This window comes from Oncorhynchus masou, chromosome 13, assembly GCF_036934945.1.
Source record: "Oncorhynchus masou masou isolate Uvic2021 chromosome 13, UVic_Omas_1.1, whole genome shotgun sequence".
NCBI lineage: Eukaryota > Metazoa > Chordata > Actinopteri > Salmoniformes > Salmonidae > Oncorhynchus > Oncorhynchus masou.
The window spans coordinates 67,047,299-67,074,067 of NC_088224.1; the positions used below are offsets into that span (position 1 = coordinate 67,047,299).

Here is a 26,769-nt window from a genome sequence, read left to right on the forward strand (position 1 = left end):
CACAAGTCAACCGTCTGCAGGATTGTAGTCCGCGTCCAGTGTTATTGCTGGTCTGAATAATCTGTACATAAAGGTTCAATCCTAAAGAGGATTCAGCAGTTGGATTTTACAGGAGAGCTAGATTCCCAGGTGTACTAGGGGCAATAGACTGGACACATTCCTATTCCCAACCCTGGTGGTGAGAATGGAGAACTATTCTGTAATCGGAAAGGTTACTGCTCCATCAACGTGATGACAAAGTTCAGCTCACCAACATCGTAGCCAGATGGCCAGGATCCACCCATGACAGCAGAATCTTTGACAATAGTCGTCTGTGTGCAATGCTGGAAAGGGGGGGCATTTCAAGGCCACCTACTAGGTGACAAATGATATGCTTGTCGTGGGCACCTTATGACATCCCTTTTAAAACGCCCAGACACCAGACAAGAGGAAATACAACACCTCTCATCCAGACGAGAGGATAGAGTTTTTGGAGCGTGGGAAAAATAATATTCCCGTGCCTACAGGAGGGGTTCTGCACAAAGATGGACACGACCCTGACAATCATTATTGCAGTGACAGTTCTGTATAACTTATGCAAGAGACAAGGAGACGAGCTACATGAGGAAGACCTACCTGTCCCCTATCAACACTTTTTTAAGTGTATTTTTTTTTTTACTTTTGGTGCCAGTGAGAATTACATTAGAAAATAGTCAAGACGACTAGCTTGATTGAGCCTCCGTCTTGTATAACTCACTAGGTCAGGATATTTAAGCACCCATATATCCACTAATATGGATATATCCACCAATATATCCATGATATTTGTGATTTCCTTAAGTGCACAAGGGTGCTAGTTTGTAGAGTAATTTCCTTTACGTTCCATTGAGGTATTTAAAACCGTATTATAATCCCCCACCATAATAAGAGTATTGTACTGCTTGATCAATTATTATATACATTTTCAAAGAAGTGCCCATCATTATTTGGACCGTATAGATTAAAGAGCCAAGTCTGTTTATGGTCCAATAACATAATTACAATAATCTGTCTTGCGGATCCGCTTGAACAATTTGCACATTCGAATCAAAATGATTGTTTATTAATACCATCACCCCTTTTGAGTTTCTTTACCCATGGGAGAAGTACACCCCCCATCTAAAATGTTTGAATGAGTTTCCTGTAAACAATAGGTATTATATTCCTTCTCTTTTCTTATCTGCTAAGCCATTACAATTATAAACTGGCTATATTTATTTCACCATTTACCATAATGCGATACAAGTTTCAATTCTATTTATCATAATATATGCTTGTAAACTTACCATTAGAAAGTACCATAATGATTTAGTGTCCATATAGCTGTACCATGATATTTGCAATGCTACTAAGTAAACCTCCAATTGTTCTCTGCTATTCCACCCTCTAAAACCTACCCCCATCCCAAGTTAGGTTGTCATCCCAGTGACTGGCAGACCACCCTTGTCCCCCTGGATCTTAGGGCCTTTGAGCGATTGGGACACATCCTTTAAAAAGAGCACACAGTGCCAGCCACAAAAACAGATCAACCAACCAAAGCATTTCCAACACCCTCACCTTGATTGTATTATATACAGTTATAAAAAATGTATACAGTACCAGTCAAAAGTTTGGACACACCACCTCATTCAAGGGGTTTTCTTTATTTTAACTATTTTCTACATTGTAGAATAATAGAGAAGACATCAAAACTATTAAATAACACATATGGAATCATGTAGGAACACACACATGCTGGTCCCCTGTTGTGACCATTTCCCAAGCATCTCTGTGCAGTCAGACCTCTGATTATTTTGTGCCACCAAGACCACAATATTTTGCCACCTCTCTGATTGTCCGAGTGTGACCCTCTTCCCCATGGGTTACTGCAGCTAGTGTTGCCAGCACTGCCCCTGCCTGGGTTGGGGCACCCCACCGGAATTCCCACCGGCTAGGTACAAGGTCGTCAAGGTTCTCATTAATAGCTTTGATAAATTCCTTGTATATTATGCTCAACCATCCAGGGGTTTTGGCTTTGTAGGACCAACCCTGCCAGGTAAGCTTAGACTCTTGAGGGGCCGGTGCTGCTTTAGTGGGTCTCTGATCGCATTTATCTTTCTGTCTTGGCTGCATGTAGGCTACTTGCAGCAGGCCTTTAAAACAGATAAAGACTTATCCTTAGTGTATGGGTCGCTCAGGTGGGTGTCTATATTTATAATTTAAAATGTATATCCCATATCTTCACAAAATTCAGAGCTCTCTGTCACAACTCACTTATATGGCTCACTCACTTAATTGGCATTACTTTGCAATTAGTGGAACAGCAGTTCAATGCTCCAGCTGATCTTACTATGGAAACCAGATCTTGCCATGAAATTTCTGGTCAATAACCCCTCCTATGGGAGGACCGAGTAACAGCATTTTATATTGTTATGTTATATTGTAGGCTATATTATTTGCCTCCCCTAACTCATTGACAGAATGTTGAATATTCAACCTCCACAATATAGGCTAGTGAGCTAACTAAAGAATCAGTGGAACTATACTGAATAAAAATATAAATGCAACAAATTCAAAGATTTCACTGAGTCACTGTCATACAAGGAAATCAGTCAATTGAAATAAATTCATTAGGTCCTAATCTATGGATTTCACATGACTTGGTCACAGATAGCTTTAAAAAAAAGGTAGTGGCTTGGATGAAATAAACAGTCAGTATCTGGTGTGACCACCATTTGCCTTCTGCAGCGCAACACATCTCCTTTACAGAGTTAATCAGGCTGTTAATTCTGGCCTGTGGAATGTTGTCCCACTCCTCCTCAATGGCTGTGCGAAGTTGCTGGATATTGGCGGGAACTGGAACACCCTGTCGTACACGTTGATCCAGAGCAACCCAAACATGCTCAATATGTGACATGTCTGGTGAGTATGCAGGCCATGGAAGAACTGGGACATTTTCAGCTTCCAGGAATTGTGTACAGATCCTTGAGACATTGGGCGTTGCATTATCATTCTGAAACATGAGGTGATGGCAGAGGATGAATGGCACGACAATGGGCCTCAGGATCTTGTCAGGGAACCTGCATTCAAATTGCCATCGATAAAATGCAATTGTGTTCGTTGTCCATAGCTTATGCCTGCCCATACCATAACCCCACCGCCACCACGGGGCACTTTGTTCACAACGTTGACATCAGCAAACCACTCACCCACACAACACCATACACATGGTCTGCGGTTGTGAGGCTGGTTAGACCTACTGCCAATTTCTCTAAAACTTAGTTGGAGGCGACTTGTTGTTGAGAAATGAAGATTAAAATATCAGGCAACAGCTCTGTTGGAGATTTCTGCAGTCAGCAGGCCAATTGCACACTCCCTCAAAACTTGAGGGCCTTTTACTGTCCCCAGTTCAACGTACACCTGTGTAATTATGATTCTGTTTAATCAGCTTCTTGATATGCCAATGTAAACAAATTTGTGCACAACATTTTAGAGAAATAATATTTTTGTGCATATGGAACCTTTTTGGGGATATTTTATTTCAGCTCATGAAACATGGGACCAACAATTTACATTTGCGTTTATATTTTTGTTCAGTGTAGTTACATTGAAAGTAGGCTAAACGAGGTCATGGATTCACAGGAATGGAATGACAAGGAAAGGTATTGTTTCAAAGTGTAACTTTATCAGTTGTGTTGATCTAGGTTAGAGCAGCGCTGCAGTTTCACCACCCCATTTCATTTTGATTTAATTAGATTGAACTAACCAAAACATTAGCAGTTGAAATAGACACATTATTATACTTCTAAACACCATCCCAGCCTTGTTAGCATTATGCAGCGGGCTTGTGTTACTCGGAAATAAAATAGAACGACTAAGGTTACCTACTTGGGTTATTGCTGCAAAACAAGGACATACCGGACATTCTTTATTGATCATTCTCACAGAATACTTTTCATAAAGCTAACCCTCCAAAAACACCATAACACAATGTATCTATTGTTTATTGTGTATGGTGTGCATGGTGTCGTTTATTATGAATTCAATGGAGCATCTCTGTTCTCGAGCGCAGAAGGATGCACTGCGCTCGCTCTAATAACATCTCCCGCCCTCACACATGCTTCAAGGCACCCGCTATCATGGTTCCAGAGAAAACTGCGTATCGAAAACTTAAACTCACCTTCCTCCTCTCCCATACGTTCGTCCTTCCAGTCACAACAGAGCAGCATCAACCTCATTCACTCTCCGATTCCGAGCTCTATGAGAGCCTGACTCTGATGAACAGATAACCGGTCTCACTTCGACCAAAGCTCCGCTATTAGTGTTGTGTGTTTATGAAGCCGGATAGACTAGATCCTCACAGCTGGATACTACTTCGATTCATTCGATGAGGAGAGAATGGGCGATTTGAAACAGTCAGGCTGGGGGACCGGAAAATATGGGTTGGCCAACAGACAACAATCCCTGGAAATTTGGTCTGCGTAGCACAATCAAAAGCAACTGAGGGCAGAGAGACGAAGCGATGCGCAATGCACCCATCACAGAAATAGGAGATGTATCAGAATATCTGTATTAGAATAGTCATCTAGTCTATGAGAGCATGCTGGAATAGGCTAGTTGCAGTAAAAGTCTACATTCAGACATTTTAAAGTTCCTGAATAGCATTTGAGACATTGATTCATTTTGATATGTTGGTGCAGTTTGGGTGCAGGTGGAAAAAAGTGGATACCTGGGCACAAATGTGTATTTATTAACCATTTTATTTCGTTATTTTACTTAAGCAAATAAAATGCCGGGATTACCGGGAACAAGTCACATGTGCGTCATGAAAATGTAAAAGTGCAAAACCCCATCGTTCCTCCTTTTTTTCCATTTAAATAAGATGAATACTATCCCACCGCATGGAAGACACCGTACGGCGTGCCTGGGATCCGAGCGGCTCACACACAGTTCAGAAAAAGCCCTACGGGTAGGCTACAAGAACTGAAGCGAGTGAGAGTCATGATAACCTAGGGCAATTACTACGACATACAGTCCACACAATCCCTAAAGATTCATCGTAGTTTAACTTCATAACAGAGTGAATCCATCTTTGGTCAGTAATGTCTAGTGAGTCTTATTCAACTGTAACTAACTCAAGTAAAGAGTGAAATGGGAGCTCACTCTCACAATTTACACAGACTAGGGGAAGCCTACACACAGACACATATTAAAAACGCCCTTACATATACAGTATAACAATTCTCATCAGTGATTAAATGCATTACCCAAATATATATTTTTTTTAACAAACATGTTTTGCCTTATTCAAGATTACACAAATATGGTGATAGTCTACTTTCATGAGCGGAAACATTTGAAACTTGAATAATGAGCGACAACTTGCATAAATGAAACTATAACTGCATGTGAAACTAGAATGATTTCAGATATGCATAACATTCTAGGCACTTAATCTAGCACACCAGAAAAGTTATACGTAATTAATAAAACAAAATTTTCAATTCATACATACATAATGTACAATACATGCCAGAGCAGTATCGAAAGAATTTCAGTTTTACTTTTACATTTTTGTAAAAGTAAAAACATACAAATCACTTAAAAAACAAAAAACACTGTTTCAAAGGTCTTGGGTACAAACCAACACAATGTATGCTATGAATATCACTCAAGATATCACCTACAAATCTTTTGAACACCTTTGGATTGATTGTCATCAGCTTTACCACATTCAGAGCAACACCTGCTCATCATACTTCACAAGTTTGTCAGAAATCAAGGTAAGAAGGCTACTTACACCATGGCCCTTAAAATATAGTCAAAGTTGAAGATGGCAGATGGACTGTGAAACCTGTGCCCACACACACACATGCTAAGCCACTGCTATTTCACCCAGGGATATAAATAGCAGCAGAGATGATAGAAAGCCAGAGGAGGCAGTTCTGAAGATACATGGCCAAAGTTTATCAGCACTTTACTAACACCCCTTGAAGCTCAACCCTTGGTTTGACATGTCAGTATGCGAAGAGCTCCAACTTTGGTACACACAGACACTAAGCACATGGAGAGGGATGTACAGTTACAGGAATGGTGCTGGTTTTGACTTGGAGCACTTCTCTGCATTCAAAGCATGCTTAATGGCTCTAGTTGGATAATCTTTCATATTATCCTATATACCCAAACATCTCTGGCAACATGTGCAAGCTCACAAGCACATAGAGAGACACACAGCCACAAATCCACTCCCACACACATGCATGCACACACAAACACTTGGTAACTACTAAAAGGGGAGCATCGCAGGCATGTCAGTAAGAGCTGATGAACACCACAAACAATGATAAAGGCACAATCAAAAACACTAAGTCACATCAAATGTGTGCAAAAGTCTGGGTCGGTGGGTTTGTATAAAAAATATATTGAGTCAAATAAAGTACAACATATCTTTACATACTCTAATGGGGGATTTTGTGCATATAAAATGTACATTCTAGATCATGCAGTAGCACCATTGTTTCTTGAGGTTCAACTTCTTCTGAAGAACACCCTCTACTTCTGCCTTCCACAGTATTTGCTTTGGCATCCAGCAGCAACTCCTCCTGTAGAGAAACAACATTGGAAGAGAGGATATTATAAAATGCATGCATTTGTAAGAGGGTTTGCATTTGTACTTGGTTCGGTATCAGATTTATGTCTTTTTTTGGTCACATGCAAGAGTGTGTGTCTTATCGTACCTGGTCTGTAGCCTCCACCTCCTGCCCCACCAAGGAAGCCCTGGAGTGGGCCATACTTGGCTGCTTTGGCTGCAAAAAAAGTTAGTTAATCACAGGTGTTTTTGTGATCACTAATTATAATTTTTTAAACAGTGTTGGCAAGTCATTTCCTGAGCAGCTTTAATATGTTTTTCTAACCACATTGCACAGATGAGTAAACTTTCTGGAAATCTGTTGCTTGACCACAGCAGCCAAGAGCCCCAGGAAGCATATGCTAACAGGTTGTCAAACAACAAAAATGCTAACAGGTTGTATTTGTATTTATTATGGATTCCCATTAGCTGCTGCCAAACAGCAGCTACTCTTCCCGGGGTCCAGCAAAATTAAGTCAGTTTATACAATTTTAAAAACATTACAATACATTCATAACACACTATGTGCCCTCAGGCCCATACTCCACCACTACCACATATCTACAGTACTAAAACCATGTGTATGTATAGTGCATATATTATCGTGTGTGTGTGTGTGCATGTGTCTTTGCCAATGTTTGTGTTGCTTCACAGTCCCCGCTGGTCCATAAGGTGTTTTTTGATCTGTTTTTTTAAATCTAATTTTGCTGCTTGCATCAGTTACTTGATGTGGAATAGAGTTCCATGTAGTCATGGCTCTATGTACAACTGTATGCCTCCCATAGTCTGTTCTGGACTTGGGGAATGTGAAGAGACCTCTTGTGGCATTGTTTGTTGGGTAAGCATGGGTGTCCGAGTTGTGTGCCAGTAGTTTAGACAGACAGCTCGGTGCATTCAACATGTCATAAATCTCATAAATAAAAGTAGTGAGGAAGTCAACTTCTCCTCCTCCTTCTCCTCCAACTTTCAGCCAGGAGAGATTGACATGCATATTATTAATATTAGCTCTCTGTGTATATCCAAGGGTCAGCCGTGCTGCCCTGTTCTGAGCCCATTGCAATTTTCCTAAGTCCTTTTTTGTGGCACCTGACCAAATGACTGAACAGTAGTCCAGGTGCGACAAAACTAGGGTCTGTAGGACCTGCCTTGTTGATAGTGTTGTTAAGAAGGTAGAGCATCACTTTCTTATAGACAGACTTCTCCCCATCTTAGTTACTACTACTGCATCAATATGTTTTGACCATGACAGTTTACAAACTAGGGTTACTCCAAGCAGTTTAGTCATCTCAACTTGCTCAATTTCCTTATTATTTATTACAATATTTAATTGAGGTTTTGGGTTAAGTGAGTGTTTTGTTCCAAATACAATGCTTTTAGTTTTAGAAATATTTAGGGCTAACTTGTTCCTTGCCACCCACTCTGAAACTAACTGCAGCTCTTTGTTGAGTGTTGCAGTCATTTTAGTCGCTGTAGTAACTGACGTGTATAGTGTTGAGTCATCCTCATACATAGACACTCTGGCTTTACTCAAAGTCAGTGGCATGTTATTATTAAAAATTGGGAAAAAGCATGGGGCCTAAACAGCTACCCTGGGGAATTCCTGATTCTAACTGGATTATATTTGAGAGGCTTCCATTAAAGTACACCCTCTGTTCTGTTAGACAAGTAACTCTATATCCACATTATAGCAGGGGGTGTAAAGCCATAACACATACGTTTTTCCAGCAGCAGACTATGATCAATAATGTCAAAAGCTGTACTGAAGTCTAACAAGACAGCCCCCACAATCATTTTCTCATCAATTTCTCTCAGCCAATCATCAGTCATTTGTGTAAGTTCTGCACTTGTTGAGTGTCCTTCCCTATAAGCATACTGAAATTCTGTTGTCAATTTGTTTACAGTGAAATAGCATTGTATCAAGTCAAACACTATTTTTTCCAGAAGTTTACTAAGGGTTGGTAACTGGCTGATTGGTCGGCTATTTGAGCCAGTAAAGGGAGCTTTACTATTCTTGGGTAGCGGAAGAACTTTAGCTTGCCTCCAGACCTGAGGGCACACGCACTCTAGTAGGCTTAAATTGAAGATGTGGCAAATAGGAGTGGCAATATCGTCTGCTATTATCCTCAGTAATTTTCCATCCAGATTGTCAGACCTCAGTGGGTTGTCATTGTTGATAGACACTATTTTTTTCACGTCTTCCACACGGACTTTACGGAATTCAAAAGTACAATTCTTGTCTTTCATATTTTGGTCCGATATACTTGGATGTGTAGTATCAGCATTTGTTGCTGGAATGTCATCCCTAAGTTTGCTTATCTTGCCAATGAAAAAGTAATTAAAGTAGTTTGTATTATCAGTGGGCTTTGTGATGAATGAGCCATCTGATCAATGAATGAATGAGCCGAGTTGGCTTTTTTCCAAAAAATGTATTTTAAGGTGCTCCAGAGCTTTTTACTATAATTTTTTATTTAATTTATCTTTGTTTCATAGTTTAGTTTATTTTTATTTAGTTTAGTCACATGATTTCTTAATTTGCAGTATGTTTGCCAATCAGTTGGGCTGCCAGACTTAATTGCCACCTTTTGCCTCATACCTCTCAACCATACAATTTTTAAATTCCTCATCAATCCAAGGGGATTTAACCGTTTTTACAGTAATTTTCTTAATGGGTGCGTGCTTATTTGTAACTGGATACAGTACCTGGTTCGAATCCAGACTGTATCACATCCGGCTGTGATTGGGAGTCCCATAGGGCGGTGCACAATTGACCCAACGTCATCCGGGTTTGGCCGGGGTAGGCCGTCAATGTAAATAAGAATTTGATCTTGATGGTGGTCGGACCCATCTATGTGAAGCTTGCCACAATAAGGATTAGCCACAATAGAGGACTGTGGTTAGCCTTCAAAATAAAAGTATGGCATAATTCTACTATTTGTATTCATTTGCAACACTGTCAATGACATACCTTTGAAGGCAAACCGCAAATTCCACTGTTGTGCATAATCCTTATTGTGGCTAGCTTCACAACACATAACTAAGTCCGGTTGAGCCTCAATAGCCAGATGACACTAGCTGGTTGCTTATAACATTAGCTTTGGGCAACAGGGTTAAGTAGCTGGCTAGCTATTCATTTTCATGAACTGAAGTTCAATTTCAATAGGCGAACAACAAGTGGCAATCTAGCTAATACTTACTCACAAGGATTCCTAAATCATTGCGAAGAATAATGAAAATGACTGCAGTTTCTACTGGTCATTGTTTTCAGGCTGGTTGTATTGGTGCTAGCTAGGTACCAAGCTAAAGCTACCTTCTCCAAAAGTTGCGATCGAACAAATTATGCTTAATTATCAACGCGGTATTGTAAACACATCGTTCATGACCGGTATTTGCTTGTTTGCAGACTTTTTTGTAAAGCTTTGACAGTGCTACTATATTTTTTTTGACATGCAAAGACCCAAACGGCATTCCATAGTATGTGTGTCTTGAAGATAATAGCAGTGACACTATTACTGTATAACTCCGGTAGAACAACATCGGAAAAATAGAGCACTTGGTAGTGTGTACTGGTGCTCGACCAGTCGGCGAGAGTCAACATCACCCACGACAGAGAACGGTTGAGTGCCAAGGGCAATGAATTCCATTATCTTGGCCTTAAAGTATTTCGCCTTTTGAGTCGTCTCGCTGAAATTTTCTTACTCTTTCAAATGACTGCTCGATTTGTTGACTGCTCGATCAACACAGCAGCCATTGTGGGCTAGGTTATGAATGCTGTGTTACACGTGTAGCGCAACATTTTATGTGGCGTCATTACGGCACATACCTACGTTATATAGGTATGCACATCAGCTTTGACATCGGTGTTGCACATCGGCGTTAAAGTAGACATCGGCCGATACCGATGTTGGCATTTTTAGCTAATATCGCCCAATTCCAATATGTTCACCGATATATTGTGCATCCCTACATGAAATGCTTTTCCAATAATCTTGAAGGAGTTCCCACATATGCTCAGCACTTGTTGGCTGCTTTTCTTTCACTCTGCGGTCCAACTCATCAAAAAAAACATCTCAATTGGGTTGAGGTCGTGTGATTATGGAGGCCAGGTCATCTGATGCATCACTCCATCATTCTCCTTCTTGGTCAAATTCCCTTACACAGCCTGGAGGTGTGTTTTGGGTCATTGTCCAGTTGAAAAACAAATGATAGTCCCACTATGCGCAAACCAATTGGGATAGGGTATCGCTGCAGAATGCTGTGGTAGCCCTGCTAGTTAAGTGTGCCTTGAATTCTAAATAAATCACAGACAGTGTCACCAGCAAAGCAAAACCACACCATCACACCTCCTCCTCCATTCTTCACGGTGGAAACCACACATGCGGAGATCATCCATTCACCTACTCTGCGTCTCACAAAGACACAGCGGTTGGAACCAAAATTCTCAAATTTGGACTCATCAGACCAAAGGACAGATTTCCACCGGTCTAATGTCCATTGTTTGTGTTTTTGGGCCCAAGCAAGTCTCTTCTTCTTATTGGTATCATTTAGTAGTGGTTTCTTTGCAGAAATTCGACCATGAAGGCCTGATTGACACAGTCTCCTCTGAACAGTTGATGTTGAGATGTGTCTGTTACTTAAAATCTGTGAACCATTTATTTGGGCTGCAATTTGAGGGGCAGTTAACTCTTATGAACTTGTCTTCTGCAGCAGAGGAAACTCTGGGTCTTCCTTTCCTGTAGCGGTCCTCTTGAGAGCCAGCTTCGTCATAGCACTTGATGATTTTTGCGACTGCACTTAAAGAAAATGTTCTTGAAATGTTCCGGATTGACTGACCATGTCTTAAAGTAATGATGGACTGTAATTTCGCTTTACTTATTTCAGCTGTTCTTGCCATAATATGGACTTGGTCTTTTACCAAATAGGGCTATCTTCTGTATACCACCCCTACCTTGTCACAAAACAACTGATTGGCTCAAACACATTAAGGAGGAAAGAAATTCCGCAAAGTAACTTTTAACAAGGCACACCTGTTTATTGAAATGCATTCTGAGTGACTACCACATGAAGCTGGTTGAGAGAATGCCAAGAGTGTGCAAAGCTGTCATCAATGCAAAGGGTGGCTACTGTGAAGAATTTCAAATGTCAAATAGATTTGGATTTATTCAACACTCTTTTGGTCACTACATGATTCCATATATGTTATTTCATAGTTTTGATGTAGAAAAGAGTACAAATAAAGAAAAACCCTGGAATGAGTAAGTGTGTCCAAACCTTTGACTAGGACTGTAGCTGAAAAAGTGGATTCTGATTAGACAAAAACAGTAATACCTTATTTACATAAGTATTCAAACCACTTGCACATACTTCCATTGTGACGCCATTTCTGGTCACAACTTGCAGACTTGTTTACGTGTTGCTGTGCGTTTTGTTGCCAACCTTACTTTGCTACCGGACAACTTTACAGTTTTTACTTTTTAATTACCATTTATATTTTTGTTTTTTACCTCAACTTTTAATTTTTATTCAACTTTTTCACTCCGGACGCTTTACCTGGACGTGGTTCGTCAGGACCTCCAACAGCCGAAGCTAAGTAGTAACATTAACATGATGCCTTCTAATTGCAGTCGCTGTACTCATAATATACAGGAGAACGATCGCCTTACGGCGAGGATAGCTGTGCTACAGGCCCAGCTTCAGACGCAATCGTAAGGCAAGGGTAATTTCAGTGTAGGAAAGGATGAAACAGCGTCTGTGCCACCAGTAAGTACAGATAGTAACGTTAGTATAAATCCCCTCGCACGGTCCCCGCAGCCGGACAACTTTCTCACAGTTTCTGGAGGGAAATGCTGTAGGAACGCTCAACCGGTGTTCAGCCGACAGAAACTTTCAACCTGTTTTCCCCATTAAGCAGCGAGTCGGAGTCAGAGGCCGAGCCTTCTCTGGTCTCTACTCCTCCCGTTACGGGGTCTGAGACGCCGAAGCTTCCCACCATTAGCTCTGACAAATTGAAAACTCTAGTCATTGGCGACTCCATTACCCGCAGTATTAGACTTAAAACGAATCATCCAGCGATCATACACTGTTTACCAGGGGGCAGGGCAACCGACGTTAAGGCTAATCTGAAGATGGTGCTGGCTAAAGCTAAAACTGGCGAGTGTAGAGAGTATAGAGATATTGTTATCCACGTCGGCACCAACGATGTTAGGATGAAACAGTCAGAGATCACCAAGCGCAACATAGCTTCAGCGTGTAAATCAGATAGAAAAATGTGTCGGCATCGAGTAATTGTCTCTGGCCCCTCCCAGTTAGGGGGAGTGATGAGCTCTACAGCAGGCTCACAACTCAATCGCTGGTTGAAAACTGTTTTCTGCCCCTCACAAAAGATATAATTTGTAGATAATTGGCCCTCTTTCTGGGACTCACCCACAAACAGGACCAAGCCTGACCTGCTGAGGAGTGACGGACTCCATCCTAGCTGGAGGGGTGCTCTCATCTTGTCTACCAACATAGACAGGGCTCTAGCTCCACAATGAAATAGGGTGCAGGCCAGGCAGCAGGCTGTTAGCCAGCCTGCCAGTATAGTGGAGTCTGCCACACACAGTCAGTGTAGTCAGCTCAGCTATCCCCATTGAGACCGTGTCTGTGCCTCGACCTAGGTTGGGCAAAACTAAGCATGGCGGTGTTCGCCTTAGCAATCTCACTAGGATAAAGACCTCCTCCATTCCTGTCATTATTGAAAGAGATCATGATACCGCACATCTGTTTGGCCCTGTCCGGGGGTGTCCTCAGATGGGGCCTCAGTGTCTCCTGACCCCTCCTGTCTCAGCCTCCAGTATTTATACTGCAGTAGTTTATGTGTCGGGGGGCTAGGGTCAGTTTGTTATATCTGGAGTACTTCTCCCGTCCTATCTGGTATCCTGTGTGAATTTAAGTATGCTCTCTCTAATTCTCTCTTTCTCTCTCTCGGAGGACCTGAGCCCTAGGACCATGCCTCAGGACTACCTGACATGATGACTCCTTGCTGTCCCCAGTCCACCTGGCCGTGCTGCTTCTCCAGTTTCAACTGTTCTGCCTGTGATTATTATTATTTGACAATGCTGAACATTTGAACATCTTGGCCATGTTCTGTTATAATCTCCACCCGGCACAGCCGGAAGAGGGCTGGCCACCCCACATAGCCTGGTTCCTCTCTAGGTTTCTTCCTAGGTTTTGGCCTTTCTAGGGAGTTTTTCCTAGCCACCGTGCTTCTACACCTGCATTGCTTGCTGTTTGGAGTTTTAGGCTGGGTTTCTGTACAGCACTTTGAGATATCAGCTGATGTACGAAGGGCTATATAAATACATTTGATTTGATTTGACTTGCTATGAGACTCAAAATTGAGCTCAGGTGCATCCTGTTTCCATTGATCATCCTTGAGATGTTTCTACAACTTGATTGAAGTTCACCTGTTGTAAATTCAATTGATTGGACATGATTTGGAAAGGGACAGAACTGTCTGTTTAAGGTCCCACAGTTGACAGTGCATGTCAGAGCAAAAACTAAGTGGAGGTCGAAGGAATAGTCTGTAGAGCTCCGAAAAAGGATTGTGTCGAGGCACAGATCTGGGGAAGGGTTTCTGCAGCATTGATGGTCCCCAAGAGCACAGTGCCCTTCATCATTCTTAAATGGAAGAAGTTTGGAACCACCAAGACTCTTCCTAGAGCTGATCAATCGGGGGAGAAGGGAGTTGGTTAGGGGTCACCAAGAACCCGATGGTCACTCTGACAGAGCTTTAGAGTTCCTCTGTGGATATATGAGAACCTTCCAGAAGGACAACCGTCTCTGCAGCACTCCACCAATCAGGCCTTTATGGTAGAGTGACCAAACGGATGCCACTCCTCAGTAAAAGGCACATGACAGTCCGCTTGGAGTTTGCCAAAAAGGCACCTAAAGGACTCTGACCATGAGAAACAAGATTCTCTGGTCTGATGAAACCAAGATTGAAAACTTTGACCTGAATGCCAAGCGTCACATCTGGAGGAAACCTGACACCATTCCTATGGTGAAACATAGTGGTGGCAGCATCATACTGTGGGGATGTTTTTCAGTGGTAGGGACTGGAAGACTAGTCAGGATCGAGGGTAAGATGAACAGAGCAAAGTACAGAAAGATCCTTGATAAAAACCAGCTCCAGAGTGCTCAGGACATGAGACTGGGGCAAAGGCTCACCTTCCAACAGGACAACAACCCTAAGCACACAGCCAAGACAGCGCAGGAGTGGCTTTGGGACAAATTTCTGAATGTTCTTGAGTGGCCCAGCCAGAGCCTGGACTTGAATCCGATCGAACATCTCTAGAGAGACCTGAAAATAACTGTGCAGCAACGCTCCCCATCCAACCTGACAGAGCTTGAGAGGATCTGCAGAGAAGAATGGGCTGTACTCCCCAAATACAGGTGTGCCAAGCTTGTATCGGCATATCCAAGAAGACTCGAGCAATTAGCTGCCAAAAGGGCTTCAACAAAGTACTGAGTAAAGGGTCTGAATACTTATGTAAAATGTAATATTTCAGTTTTTTTTAATATAAATTAGCCACCAAAAATAAAAAAATGTTTGTCATTATGGGGTATTGTGTGTAGATTGATGAGGGACAAAAACAATTGAATCAATTTTAGAATAAGGCTGAAACGTAACAAAATGTGGAAAAAGTTAAGGGGTCTGAATATTTTCAGAAAAAGCACTGGATGCTGAGCAGTTTCTCTCTTGGCAGTGCTAGTATACAGTGGTGTGCTCTTAGCAAACATAGGCACTGACAGAGGAGGCTGGTGGGAGGAGCTATAGGAGAATGGGCTCATTGGAAAGACTAGAATGATATAAATGCAACGGTATCAAACACAAACTTATGGACTCCATTCCAGCCATTACAATGAGCCCATCTTCCTATAACTTCTCCCACCAACCTCCCCTGGCTCTGCACTACAAATACAGACGGACAGTGACTTGTGAATTTACATTAGGTTAATATCCCAAAGATTTCCACACAATATCAGCACAGCACCGCTGGAGTAGGACATCAAATTCTCTAAATCCTGACATGTCATAGGTCTTATTAAACTAGCTCTGAAAAACCTGCCTTACTTTATGAAACATAATCAGACTGTCAGTAATCTTCCCTGTGCTCAGGAAAATTCAGATTATCGGACTTTAATAGACACTGGTTGGTACACCATCTGCACTGATGACAAGTACTCACTGTTCTATCAAACCCCATCCTCTCATCACGTAAGATTATTTGGATGAGATTAGAATGTCATCCTCCGCTAAGAACAGACTGATTATAATAAAATAGGAAATGTACTAGGTGTAACAGAAAATCTGATTATTTCAAGCAAATTTCTCTCCCATGCATTGACTGTGTGGTGTAAGGTTTGACTGAGTAGGACGACAGATACCTTACAACAGGGGAAAAAAGGAAGACACCAGTACCTTGTTGAGGAGTCAGTGGTGCCGTCTGGCCTGCTCCATATGATCCTAGTAGACAGACAAACGTTTAAGAAAAAGTATTTGGAGTTTGGAAGGGATGAGATGATTTTTGCTAAGGGTGTTTCATGTTTAAAATAGCATAATGTAGTAGAATCTTGAAAAACTTTGATCAGAGAGTTTTTGGATAGAGAGTGAGAGAGCTGAAGACCATTTCTTCATTGTGCATTGGAACACACAAAGCAACCAAAACACACTTGTTCAGATAGATAGAACACAACCAATGGAAAGTGGATGTGTTTTGGTGCGTCATGAACTAGGATGATCAGTATGGGTCTATTCTCAGGACTCTCTCCAAGCAAGTTTAGTCATAAGCACACTATCGATCTGATCAGAAAACAGCAGACATCACATAATCACAAGGGGACTTTCCTCATGTAATGATGAGGTGCTTTAGAAATTACATAATACAAAACTTAGAGACTTTTGAAGAAAGTACAATTACGGTTTAATAGATAGAGTATCAACCACATACTTTTACTAATACTGCAGTAGCAAAAGACCATGTTTTGGTCTCAATGTCTGTGTAAACCAATAGTAAACAAGTAATAGATATCTAGTAAACATATAGCAAATAGTAAACAAGCACACTGCAAGGGTAAAGCGTTCACTGATGCCAGAAATAACATTCGCCATCTATCTGTTTTGTCAGTGAACAGTCTGCATTTCAGACTAGACAGGAATATGTAGCAGAGCTCATTAAGTCATCCAAAAAACGTTTAATTATTCCCAAGGGTGGTCACACCATTGAGACATCCTGAATTAAATTATGACGTTTAATTATGTCAAGTGTAAGAAATTGTAAATGAACAGGCATTTATATGTTAAAAGAAAAAAGTCTCTAATAGAGATTTGGTTCATTTCAGATATAATGCTATCATGTTGCAAGACAATTCAAATTAACTCTAAATCATCAGTAATAATAGGAATTGGGACTTGTCCATTTTAACCTATAAATTGAGGAGGTTACCAGATGTGTTTGATGTTTTCTGTGTACAGTGGGGCAAAAAAGTATTTAGTCAGCCACCAATTGTGCAAGTCCCACTGAAAAATATGAGAGAGGCCTGTAAGTTTCATCATAGGTACACTTCAACTGGATAAGAGCGTCTGCTAAATGACTTAAATGTAAATGTAAATGACAAACAAAATGATAAAAACAAATCCCAAAAATCAAATTTTTCATGAATTTATTTGCAAATTATGGTGGAAAATATGTATTTGGTCACCTACAAACAAGCAAGATTTCTGGCTCTCACAGACCTGTAACTTCTTCTTTAAGAGGCTCCTCTGTCCTCCACTCGTTACCTGTATTAATGGCACCTGTTTGAACCTGTTTGAATTTGTTATCAGTATAAAAGACACCTGTCCACAACCTCAAACAGTCACACTCCAAACTCCACTATGGCCAAGACCAAAGAGCTGTCAAAGGACACCAGAAACAAAATTGTAGACCTGCACCAGGCTGGGAAGACTGAATTTGCAATAAGTAAGCAGCTTGGTTTGAAGAAATCAACTGTGGGAGCAATTATTAGGAAATGGAAGACATACACGTCCACTGATAATCTCCCTCGATCTGGGGCTCCACGCAAGATCTCACCCCATGGGGTCAAAATGATCACAAGAACGGTGAGCAAAAATCCCAGAACCACACGGGGGGACCTAATGAATGACCTGCAGAGAGCTGGGACCAAAGTAACAAAGCCTACCATCAGTAACACACTACGCTGCCAGGGACTCAAATCCTGCAGTGCCAGACGTTTCCCCCTGCTTAAGCCAGTACATGTCCAGGCCCGTCTGAAGTTTGCTAGCATTTGGGTGATCCAGAAGAAGATTGGGAGAATGTCATATGGTCAGATGAAACCAAAATAAAACTTTTGGGTAAAAACTCAACTTGTCGTGTTTGGAGGACAAAGAATGCTGAGTTGCATCCAAAGAACACCATACCTACTGTGAAGCATGAGGGTGGAAACATCATGCTTTGGGACTGTTTTTCTGGAGGAAAGAATGAATGGGGCCATGTATCGTGAGAATATGAGTGAAAACCTCCTTCCATCAGCAAGGGCATTGAATGATCCCAAATACACCGCCTGGGCAACGAAGGAGTGGCTTCGTAAGAAGCATTTTAAGGTCCTGGAGTGGCCTAGCCAGTCTCCAGATCTCAACCCCATAGAAAATCTTTGGAGGGAGTTGAAAGTCTGTGTTGCCCAGCAACAGCCCCAAAACATCACTGCTCTAGAGGAGATCTGCATGGAGGAATGGGCCAAAATACCAGCAACAGTGTGTGAAAACCTTGTGAAGACTTACAGAAAACATTTGACCTCTGTCATTGCCAACAAAGGGTATATATCAAAGTATTGAGATAAACTTTTGTTATTGACCAAATACTTATTTTCCACCATAACTTGCAAATAAATTAATAAAAAATCATACAATGTGATTTTTCTGGATTTTTTTTCTCATTTTGTCTGTCATAGTTGAAGTGTAACCGCCTCAATTATTTTATTTTCATAGCCAATTAAGTGCTTAGAGCACTCAATGTTCCCCATCAATTAATTTAATGAGGGGAAACTAAACCAGGTATGGGGAAGTTGGCTGTTCCTTTCAATTGTTTCTAAATCTGTTCCCCTCTCTCTTTCTCTCCCAGAGGTTAGCTCTAATACCAAAGCAACAGGCCTGAGGGCTGCTTGTCTGTCTGTCATTCTGGGTTACCTGTCTGTTGACAATTCAGCTTTAGTCCACCTCCTGATCCAGGCAGAAATGGGGTGAACATGGGCAGTTAAAGAGCCACCAGCTCGTGGAGTAAGGTTGAATTTTTGTTGTTTCGATTTTTGTTTTTTGTTGATGTTTTGTCAGCACAGCGGGAAATGTAGAGAGGGAGACAGATAGTAGGGGCATAGACAGAGGGTAGCCGAGACGAGGCTCAAACCCCTGTCACCAGGGGGCAAACAGTATGTGGTCCGGATAACGGATCAGGTTAATTTACATTATTATCTTGATGGTTATGTTGAGTGGCTAGCTTATTTGACCTTGATATAACCTTGATATAACTGTTGGCGACTATATTTAATTCAGTATTTAATTCAGTTTGCAAAATGATGTCAAGTTTGCCAAAAGTCTAAACTTATGGCCAATCGACACTTTTCTACATTTACTGTAAGTGAATGATTGGCACATGCTTACAAAGGGGAACTCAAACTACTGAAGTGAATGCCCTTGCTTCCTCTGTCCTCCCTGGACAGTAAAGATGAACAGATATTAACAACTATCAACTTGGTTCTACTCTAAGCTCTTTTTGTTCTACTTTTATCTTCATAGTTCCTGGGTCACAACATCCCATTTTCTATAAAAGCATACTGTACACACACTGCATCTGATTTTCACAGATCGAGGTTCACACGTTACCTGGGTAGGGTTGCAGTGGGTAGCCGCCACCTTGCTGTGGGTAACCCTGTTGTTGTGGGTAGCCACCTCCGTAACCTGGGAACACACCAGCGCCTGCAACACAGCAAAAATGTACAAAACAACAACTACAAACACAACAACACTATACGTATTCATTGTATACATTTAGTCTACATTTAGCTAGGGTTACATACCCTACTGTAGCTTTGGCCACAGACTCAACTTATGCATTACTTTTTTTCTTAACAATCAGCCCAGAACACAACCAGTCAAATGTCAACATGCAGTATGAACTGAGAGGTCATATGCATTATGTATGCAAATTTACCAGGCCAGTGTGTTTTTGCAAATATTCTAGCTACAGTATTTATCAAAAGGCTAATGGTGCTGAATTCTCTTTGGGAAACAACATTTGCATACAGTATTAGCAAAGTTGTACCATATGTGATAGCACGTGAAACAGGCAGTATGTTGTACTGTGGGATGCTCTGCTCTCTGTGTCAGTGAATATTTGACCAATGGGAGGTGGATAATAGCCTGCAGGCATTGGCTAGTCTGTATCCATGGGGCCTGGGGTAGAGAGCAGAATCTCTCCACTGCTAGACCAGCGTGATAACACTCCAACCAAACATCAAGGGAGAGGAGGAGAGGAGGGGATGCTGAAAGCTCCACAGCCTTGGTAATACACTTCCATGTATAATCCTGAACATAGGTTCAAACCCTGTCAATATGTTCACATAAACCTACGACGAGGATGTCGATTAAGGCAGCCCAGCGCACCTCTCTGATTCAGAGGGATTGGGTTAGATGCAGAAGGCACATTTCAGATGAATCCATTCAGTTGTACAACTGACTAAGTATCCCCCCTTTCCCTTCCCATATGAAGACATGAATTGTGCCATGCTTGTCTTGCGATGCCTGACTTGTCATAGAAGACTTTTCTTCACAGTGTTTTGACAGTGGGTCTTAGTGGGGTGACACTGTCCTACTACCTACAGTGCATCCGGAAAGTATTCAGACTCCTTGATTTGTCCCCCACATTTTGTTACGTTACAGCCATATTCTAAAATGGATTACATTTCAAAATTCATCAATCTACACACAATACCCCATAATGACAAAGTGAAAACAGGTTTTTAGAACTACCTTATTTACATAAGTATTCAGACCATTTGCTATGAGACTCGAAATTGAGCTCAGGTGCATCCTGTTTCCATTGATAATCCTTGATGTTTCTACAACTTGATTGGAGTCCCACCTGTGGTAAATTCAATTGATTGAACATGATTTGGAAAGGTACACATCTGTCTATATCCCATAGTTGACAGTGCATGTCAGAACAAAAACCAAGCCTTGAGGTTGAAGGAATTGTCCGTAGAGCTCGGAGACAGGATTGTGTCGAGGCACAGGTCTGGGGAAGAGTACCAAAAAATGTATGCAGCACTGAAGGTCCTCAAAAACACAGTGGCCTCCATCATTCTTAAATGGAAGAAGTTTCAAACCACCAAGACCTTTCCTAGAGCTGGCTGTCCGGCAGAACTGAGAAATTGGGGGAGAAGGGCCTTGGTCACCATCTCTACGGTGAAGTATGGTGGTGGCAGAAATATGCTGTGGGGATGTTTTTCAGTGGCAGGGACTGGGAGACTAGTCAGGATCGAGGGAAAGATGAACAGAGAAAAGTACAGATCCTTGATAAAAACCTGCTCCAGAGCACTTAAGACATCAGACTGGGGCAAAGGTTCACCTTCCAACAGGACAAAGACTCTAAGCACACAACCAATACAACGCAGGAGTGGCTTTGGGTGGCCCAGCCAGAGCCCAGATTTGAACCAGATCAAACATCTCTGGAGAGACCTGAAAACAGCTGTGCAGTGATGCTCCCCATCCAACCTGACAGAGCTTGAGAGGATCTGCAGAGAAGAATGGGAGAAGCACCACAAATATAGGTGTGCCAAGCTTGTAGTGTCATACCCAAGGAGACTGTAATCGCTGCCAAAGGTGCTTCAACAAAGTAGAGGGTCTGAATACTTATGTAAATGTGATAGTTTGTTATTTGTATTACATTTGCAAAAATTACAATAACCTGTTTTGTATTTGTCATTATGGGGTATTGTGTGTAGATTGATGAGGAAAAACCACAATTTAATACATTTTAGAATAAGGCTATTATGTAACATTTTTTGGAAAAGTTAAGGGGTCTGAATACTTTCTGAATGCACTAACTGTGTGTGCATTTTTACCAGTTTATGAACATAAGGATGAAACCTCGCAGTTAACTTCAGTAAACTACAGAAATTACAGCAGGACAGTCAGTCTCACCTGGACTATAACCAGCACCACCCGCACCTAGGTTACCATAACCTATTGAACAGGAGAGAGTGGAGCATTACTGAAGAGTTGATATAGTTGAACAATTTCAAATACTATTTGAACCCATGTTTGCTGTTGAAATTGGCTACGCTGTAGGCAGGAACATCTTGTATACAATGACGGAGTCCTACTTCCAATTGCAGATCACACGCTGTACCATTATAGGCAGAGTAGGCCGACTCTTCAGAGGTCCATGCTGCTATAGTATCTCTAAACCTTCACTCTGCCTGTGACGGTAATCAGTCTCCACTGGGAGTGTTTGTTGCCTCATTCTTCTATGTCTAAAGATAACATCACTATGATATGTTGCTCAGATGTGGTAGTATATGTACATAAAAGTAAGAGTAAAATATGTAAGAGTATTAGTACAAAGCTGGGCTTTAAGTGTCAGGGTTTTTACCTGGGGGTTTGGGTGCTTTTTGACCTGCTCCTGCCCCTGCTCCCAGACCTTCACCAGTGGGATACCTCACACCTGAAACATGAGACTGGGTTAGTTCTCCTATAGCCTCGTACCAGGCCTCTAGTGGGTGACACTAGTCCTCCACTAAGAACCTGACTGACATTTCACACACTAGATAGTTATTATCTGTAGCTTTATATGATCAGCTACTGTCGATGACAGTTGAACCTATCTAACTAGACTTGGCAGTTAAAAACAAGGACAATACATTTCCCTGGCTATGGTCAAGCTTTGAGTTGTTACAAAGCTACAACCACAGAACGTCCCAGAGGTCGTTGTTTGAGGTGGCATGAGAGTTTCAACGGTTTGGTTTGGAGAGGGTGTTTCTAGCTCAGTTGGCATTGGGGTTTCAGACACAGTCCCATTGGCATCTCATTCCTGGCTCTGGTGTCTGTCACAGTCACCTCTCTAATCGCCTCATTGGTCATAGGAAGTGCAAGTCAATTACATTTCCTGGACAACGGTCACTCTGAGAGGCCAGCTGGCCTGCTTCCCCTCTCTCATACATACCCTGTCCCTGTCCATAACCACCTTGACCATAACCATACGGGTATCCCCCTGAATCATGATGGAAAGAAAAGCAGCTTTATTCCTGACATGATGACTTCATTGCCTAGGGAACACCAGAAATTGTCTCAGCAAGATGTATGTAACACAATGTTATACAGAGTTGACCTGAGGTAGGGAGTACGGAGTTACAATAAGCCATTGAAGTTATGGGATGGGGTTGAACTCAACATGTCTCTTCGTACGGCACCATTTTGGGGACATTGTGGATATTAATTGTTCAGTTACACAGAAAGCTTATTTATTTCCTAAGACCGGTATGAAAGTGATTCCATACCTGCACCACCACCTGCTCCAGTAAGAGGAATACCTGCTCCTCCAGCCACACCGCCTGCTCCTCCCACAACTACAGGAGAGATACAAAACACAGTGAGTGAGATCATATACAGTGAGCTCCAAAAGTATTGGGACAATGACATTTGTTTGTTTGTTTTGGCTCTGCAGTCCAGAACTTTGGATTTGAAATGATACAATGACTATGAGGTTAAAGTGCAAACTATCAGCTTTAATTTGAGGGTATTTTCATCAATATCGGGTAAATGTTCAGAAATTGCAGCACTTTTTGTACATAGTACTCCCATTTTAAGGGACCAGAAGTATTGGGACAAATTCACTTATATGTGTATTAAAGTAGTCAAAAGTTTAGTATTTGGTTCCATATTCCTAGCATGCAATGATCACGTCACACTTGTGTGTCATGTCTTGTTATGTCTGTTCCTGTCCTTTCTCTTCATTCTCTCTCTCTGCTGGTCTTTTTAGGTTACCTTCTCTGTCTCTCATTCTTCAGCTGTTCTACATCTCCTCTAACTAGCTCATTCACTCTTTCACACCTGTTCTCTCTTCCCCCTCTGATTAGGTCTCTATTTCTTTCTCTGTTCCTGCTACTTTCAGTGTCTGATTCTTGTTTGTGTTTTTTGATGCCAGAAGCAAGCTGTCGTCTCGTTTGCTTCCACCTTGTCCTGTCCTGTCGGAGTCTGCCTGGCAGGAGCATCCTGCACTATACTAACGTTCTTTTTGTTCCGCTGACAACGTTGGAAGAGGATTTATGCCATTCCTGTATTTTCATTAAAGAACTCTGTTTTCTGTTAAAACCGCTTTTGGGTCTTCACTCAAGTTCATAACAGAAGAATCAGACCAAGAATGGACCCAGCGGCTCCGGACCCTTTTCACTCCGCCGTCGAGATCCAGGGAGCGATGCTAGGCAGACACGAGGAGGAATTGTCTGCTGCTCAACATGCCGTTGAGACCCTGGCCGTCAAGTCTCCGACCTCACAAGACAGGTTCACCAACTCCACCTCGATCCACCGCCCACTTCCAGGGTTTCCGAGTCTCCGGAGCCCAGGATCAACAACCCGCCGTGTTACTCTGGGGAGCCCACTGAGTGCCGCTCATTCCTCACTCAGTGTGATGTGGTGTTCTCTCTCCAGCCCAACACTTACTCCAGGAGCGCAGCCCGCATCGCCTACGTCATTTCTCTCCTTACCGGACGGGCGCGTGAGTGGGGCACGGCAGTCTGGGAGGCGAGGGCTGAGTGTATTAACCAGTATCAGGACTTTAAGGAGGAGATGATACGGGTTTTTGACCGTTCTGTTTTTGGCGAGGAGGCTTCCAGGGCCCTGTCTTCCCTATGTCAGGGGAATAGATCCATAACGGATTATTCTATTGAGTTTCGCACTCTCGCTGCCTCTAGTGACTGGAACGAGCCGGCTTTGCTCGCTCGTTTTCTGGAGGGTCTCCACGTCGAGGTTAAGGATGAGATCCTCTCCCGGGAGGTTCCTTCCAGTCTGGACTCCTTAATAGCTCTCGCTATTCGCATAGAGCGACGGTTTGGTCTTCGTCGCCGAGCTCGTGGAAAGGAGCTCACGTTCTCCGTTGCTCCCCTCTCCACATCACTGCCACCTGCCACATCACTGCCACCTGCCGCATCACTGCCACCCTCCTCCGCCGGCTCGGATGCTGAGCCTATGCAGCTGGGGGGTATTCGCATCTCGGCCAAGGAGAGGGAACGGAGAATCACCAATCGCCTCTGTCTCTACTGCGGCTCCGCTGGTCATTTTGTCACCTCATGTCCAGTAAAAGCCAGAGCTCATCAGTAAGAGGAGGGCTACTGGTGAGCGCAACTACTCAGGCCTCTCCTTCTGGATCACGCACTACCTTTCCGGTCCATCTCCGCTGGCCCGGTTCATCTGCTTCCTGCAGTGCCTTGATAGACTCTGGGGCGGAGGGCTGTTTTATGGACGAGACCTGGGCTCGGGAACATGACATTCCTCTCAGACAGTTAGGGAGCCCAGGGCCTTGTTCGCTTTAGATGGTAGTTCTCTCCCCAAGATTCAGCGTGAGACGCTGCCTTTAACCCTCACTGTCTCTGGTAATCATAGCGAAACCATTTCTTTTTTAATTTTCGTTCACCTTTTACACCTGTTGTTTTGGGTCATCCCTGGCTAGTGCGCCATAACCCTTCTATTAATTGGTCTAGTAATACTATCCTATCCTGGAATGTTTCTTGTCATGTAACCTGTTTAATGTCTGCTATCCCTCCTGTTTCCTCTGTCTCTACTTCACAGGAGGAGCCTGGCGATTTGACAGGGGTGCCGGAGGAGTATCACGATCTGCGCACGGTGTTCAGTCGTTCCAAGGCCACTTCTCTCCCTCCACACCGGTCGTATGACTGTAGTATTGATCTCCTTCCGGGAACTACTCCCCCGGGGTAGATTATACTCTCTGTCGGCTCCCGAACGTAAGGCTCTCGAGGATTATTTGTCGGTTTCGCTCAACGCCGGTACCATTGTCTCCTCCTCCTCTCCCGCCGGAGCGGGGTTTTTTTTTGTTCAGAAGAAGGACGGGTCCCTGCGCCCATGTGTGGATTATCGAGGGCTGAATGACATAACTGTTAAGAATCGTTATCCGCTTCCTCTTATGTCTTCAGCCTTCGAGATCCTGCAGGGGGCCAGGTTTTTCACCAAATTGGACCTTCGTAACGCCTACCATCTCGTGCGCATCAGGGAGGGGGACGAGTGGAAGACGGCGTTTAACACTCCGTTAGGGCACTTTGAATACCGGGTTCTTCCTTTCGGCCTCGTTAACGCTCCAGCTGTCTTTCAGGCACTAGTTAACGACGTCCTGAGAGACATGCTGAACATTTTTGTTTTCGTTTACATGGATGATATCCTGATTTTTTCTCCGTCTCTCTCGATTCATGTTCAGCACGTGCGACGCGTCCTCCAGCGCCTTTTGGAGAACTGTCTTTATGTGAAGGCTGAGAAGTGCATTTTTCATGCCGCCTCTGTCCCTTTTCTCGGTTCCGTTATTTCCGCTGAGGGCATTAAGATGGATCCCGCTAAGGTCCAGGCTGTCATTGATTGGCCCGTTCCTAAGTCACGCGTCGAGCTGCAGCGCTTTCTGGGCTTCGCTAATTTCTACCGTCGTTTCATCCGTAATTTCGGTCAGGTGGCAGCTCCTCTCACAGCCCTTACTTCTGTTAAGACGTGCTTTAAGTGGTCCGTTTCCGCCCAGGGAGCTTTTGATCTTCTTAAGAATCGTTTTACATCCGCACCTATTCTTGTTACACCTGACATCTCTAGACAGTTTGTTGTTGAGGTTGACGCGTCAGAGGTGGGCGTGGGAGCCATTCTTTCTCAGCGCTCTCTCTCTGACGGCAAGGTCCATCCTTGCGCGTTTTTCTCTCATCGCTTATCGCCGTCAGAACGTAACTATGATGTTGGTAATCGCGAACTGCTCGCCATCCGCTTAGCCCTAGGCGAATGGCGACAGTGGTTGGAGGGGCGACCGTTCCTTTTGTCGTTTGGACTGACCATAGGAACCTTGAGTACA

General features: G+C 42.9%; 2 protein-coding genes across 9 annotated transcripts in view; both read right to left on the reverse strand.

Moving 5' to 3' along the window:
- Positions 1–4,359, reverse strand: part of LOC135552877 (LIM domain kinase 1-like) — an 87,230-nt gene extending 82,871 nt beyond the window's left edge. Inside the window, exon 1 of the mRNA XM_064984799.1 lies at positions 4,178–4,359. Coding sequence (XP_064840871.1) covers positions 4,178–4,235 — 58 coding nt within the window. The 5' untranslated portion in view covers positions 4,236–4,359. The remainder of the gene's footprint in view (positions 1–4,177) is intronic.
- Positions 4,360–4,739: 380 nt separating this feature from the next.
- LOC135552879 (elastin-like) overlaps positions 4,740–26,769 on the reverse strand; it is a 99,395-nt gene continuing 77,365 nt past the window's right edge. For 7 of the 8 annotated variants that reach the window (XM_064984804.1, XM_064984808.1, XM_064984809.1 and 4 more), the window contains 8 exons: positions 23,216–23,284; positions 22,882–22,929; positions 22,312–22,383; positions 21,861–21,902; positions 19,542–19,634; positions 16,086–16,130; positions 6,735–6,803; positions 4,740–6,599 (listed from right to left, as the gene is read on the reverse strand). In XM_064984804.1, the coding sequence (XP_064840876.1) occupies positions 6,550–6,599; positions 6,735–6,803; positions 16,086–16,130; positions 19,542–19,634; positions 21,861–21,902; positions 22,312–22,383; positions 22,882–22,929; positions 23,216–23,284 (488 nt within the window). In that variant the 3' untranslated portion in view covers positions 4,740–6,549. The remainder of the gene's footprint in view (positions 6,600–6,734; positions 6,804–16,085; positions 16,131–19,541; positions 19,635–21,860; positions 21,903–22,311; positions 22,384–22,881; positions 22,930–23,215; positions 23,285–26,769) is intronic. The other variant, XM_064984810.1, reaches the window with a different exon arrangement.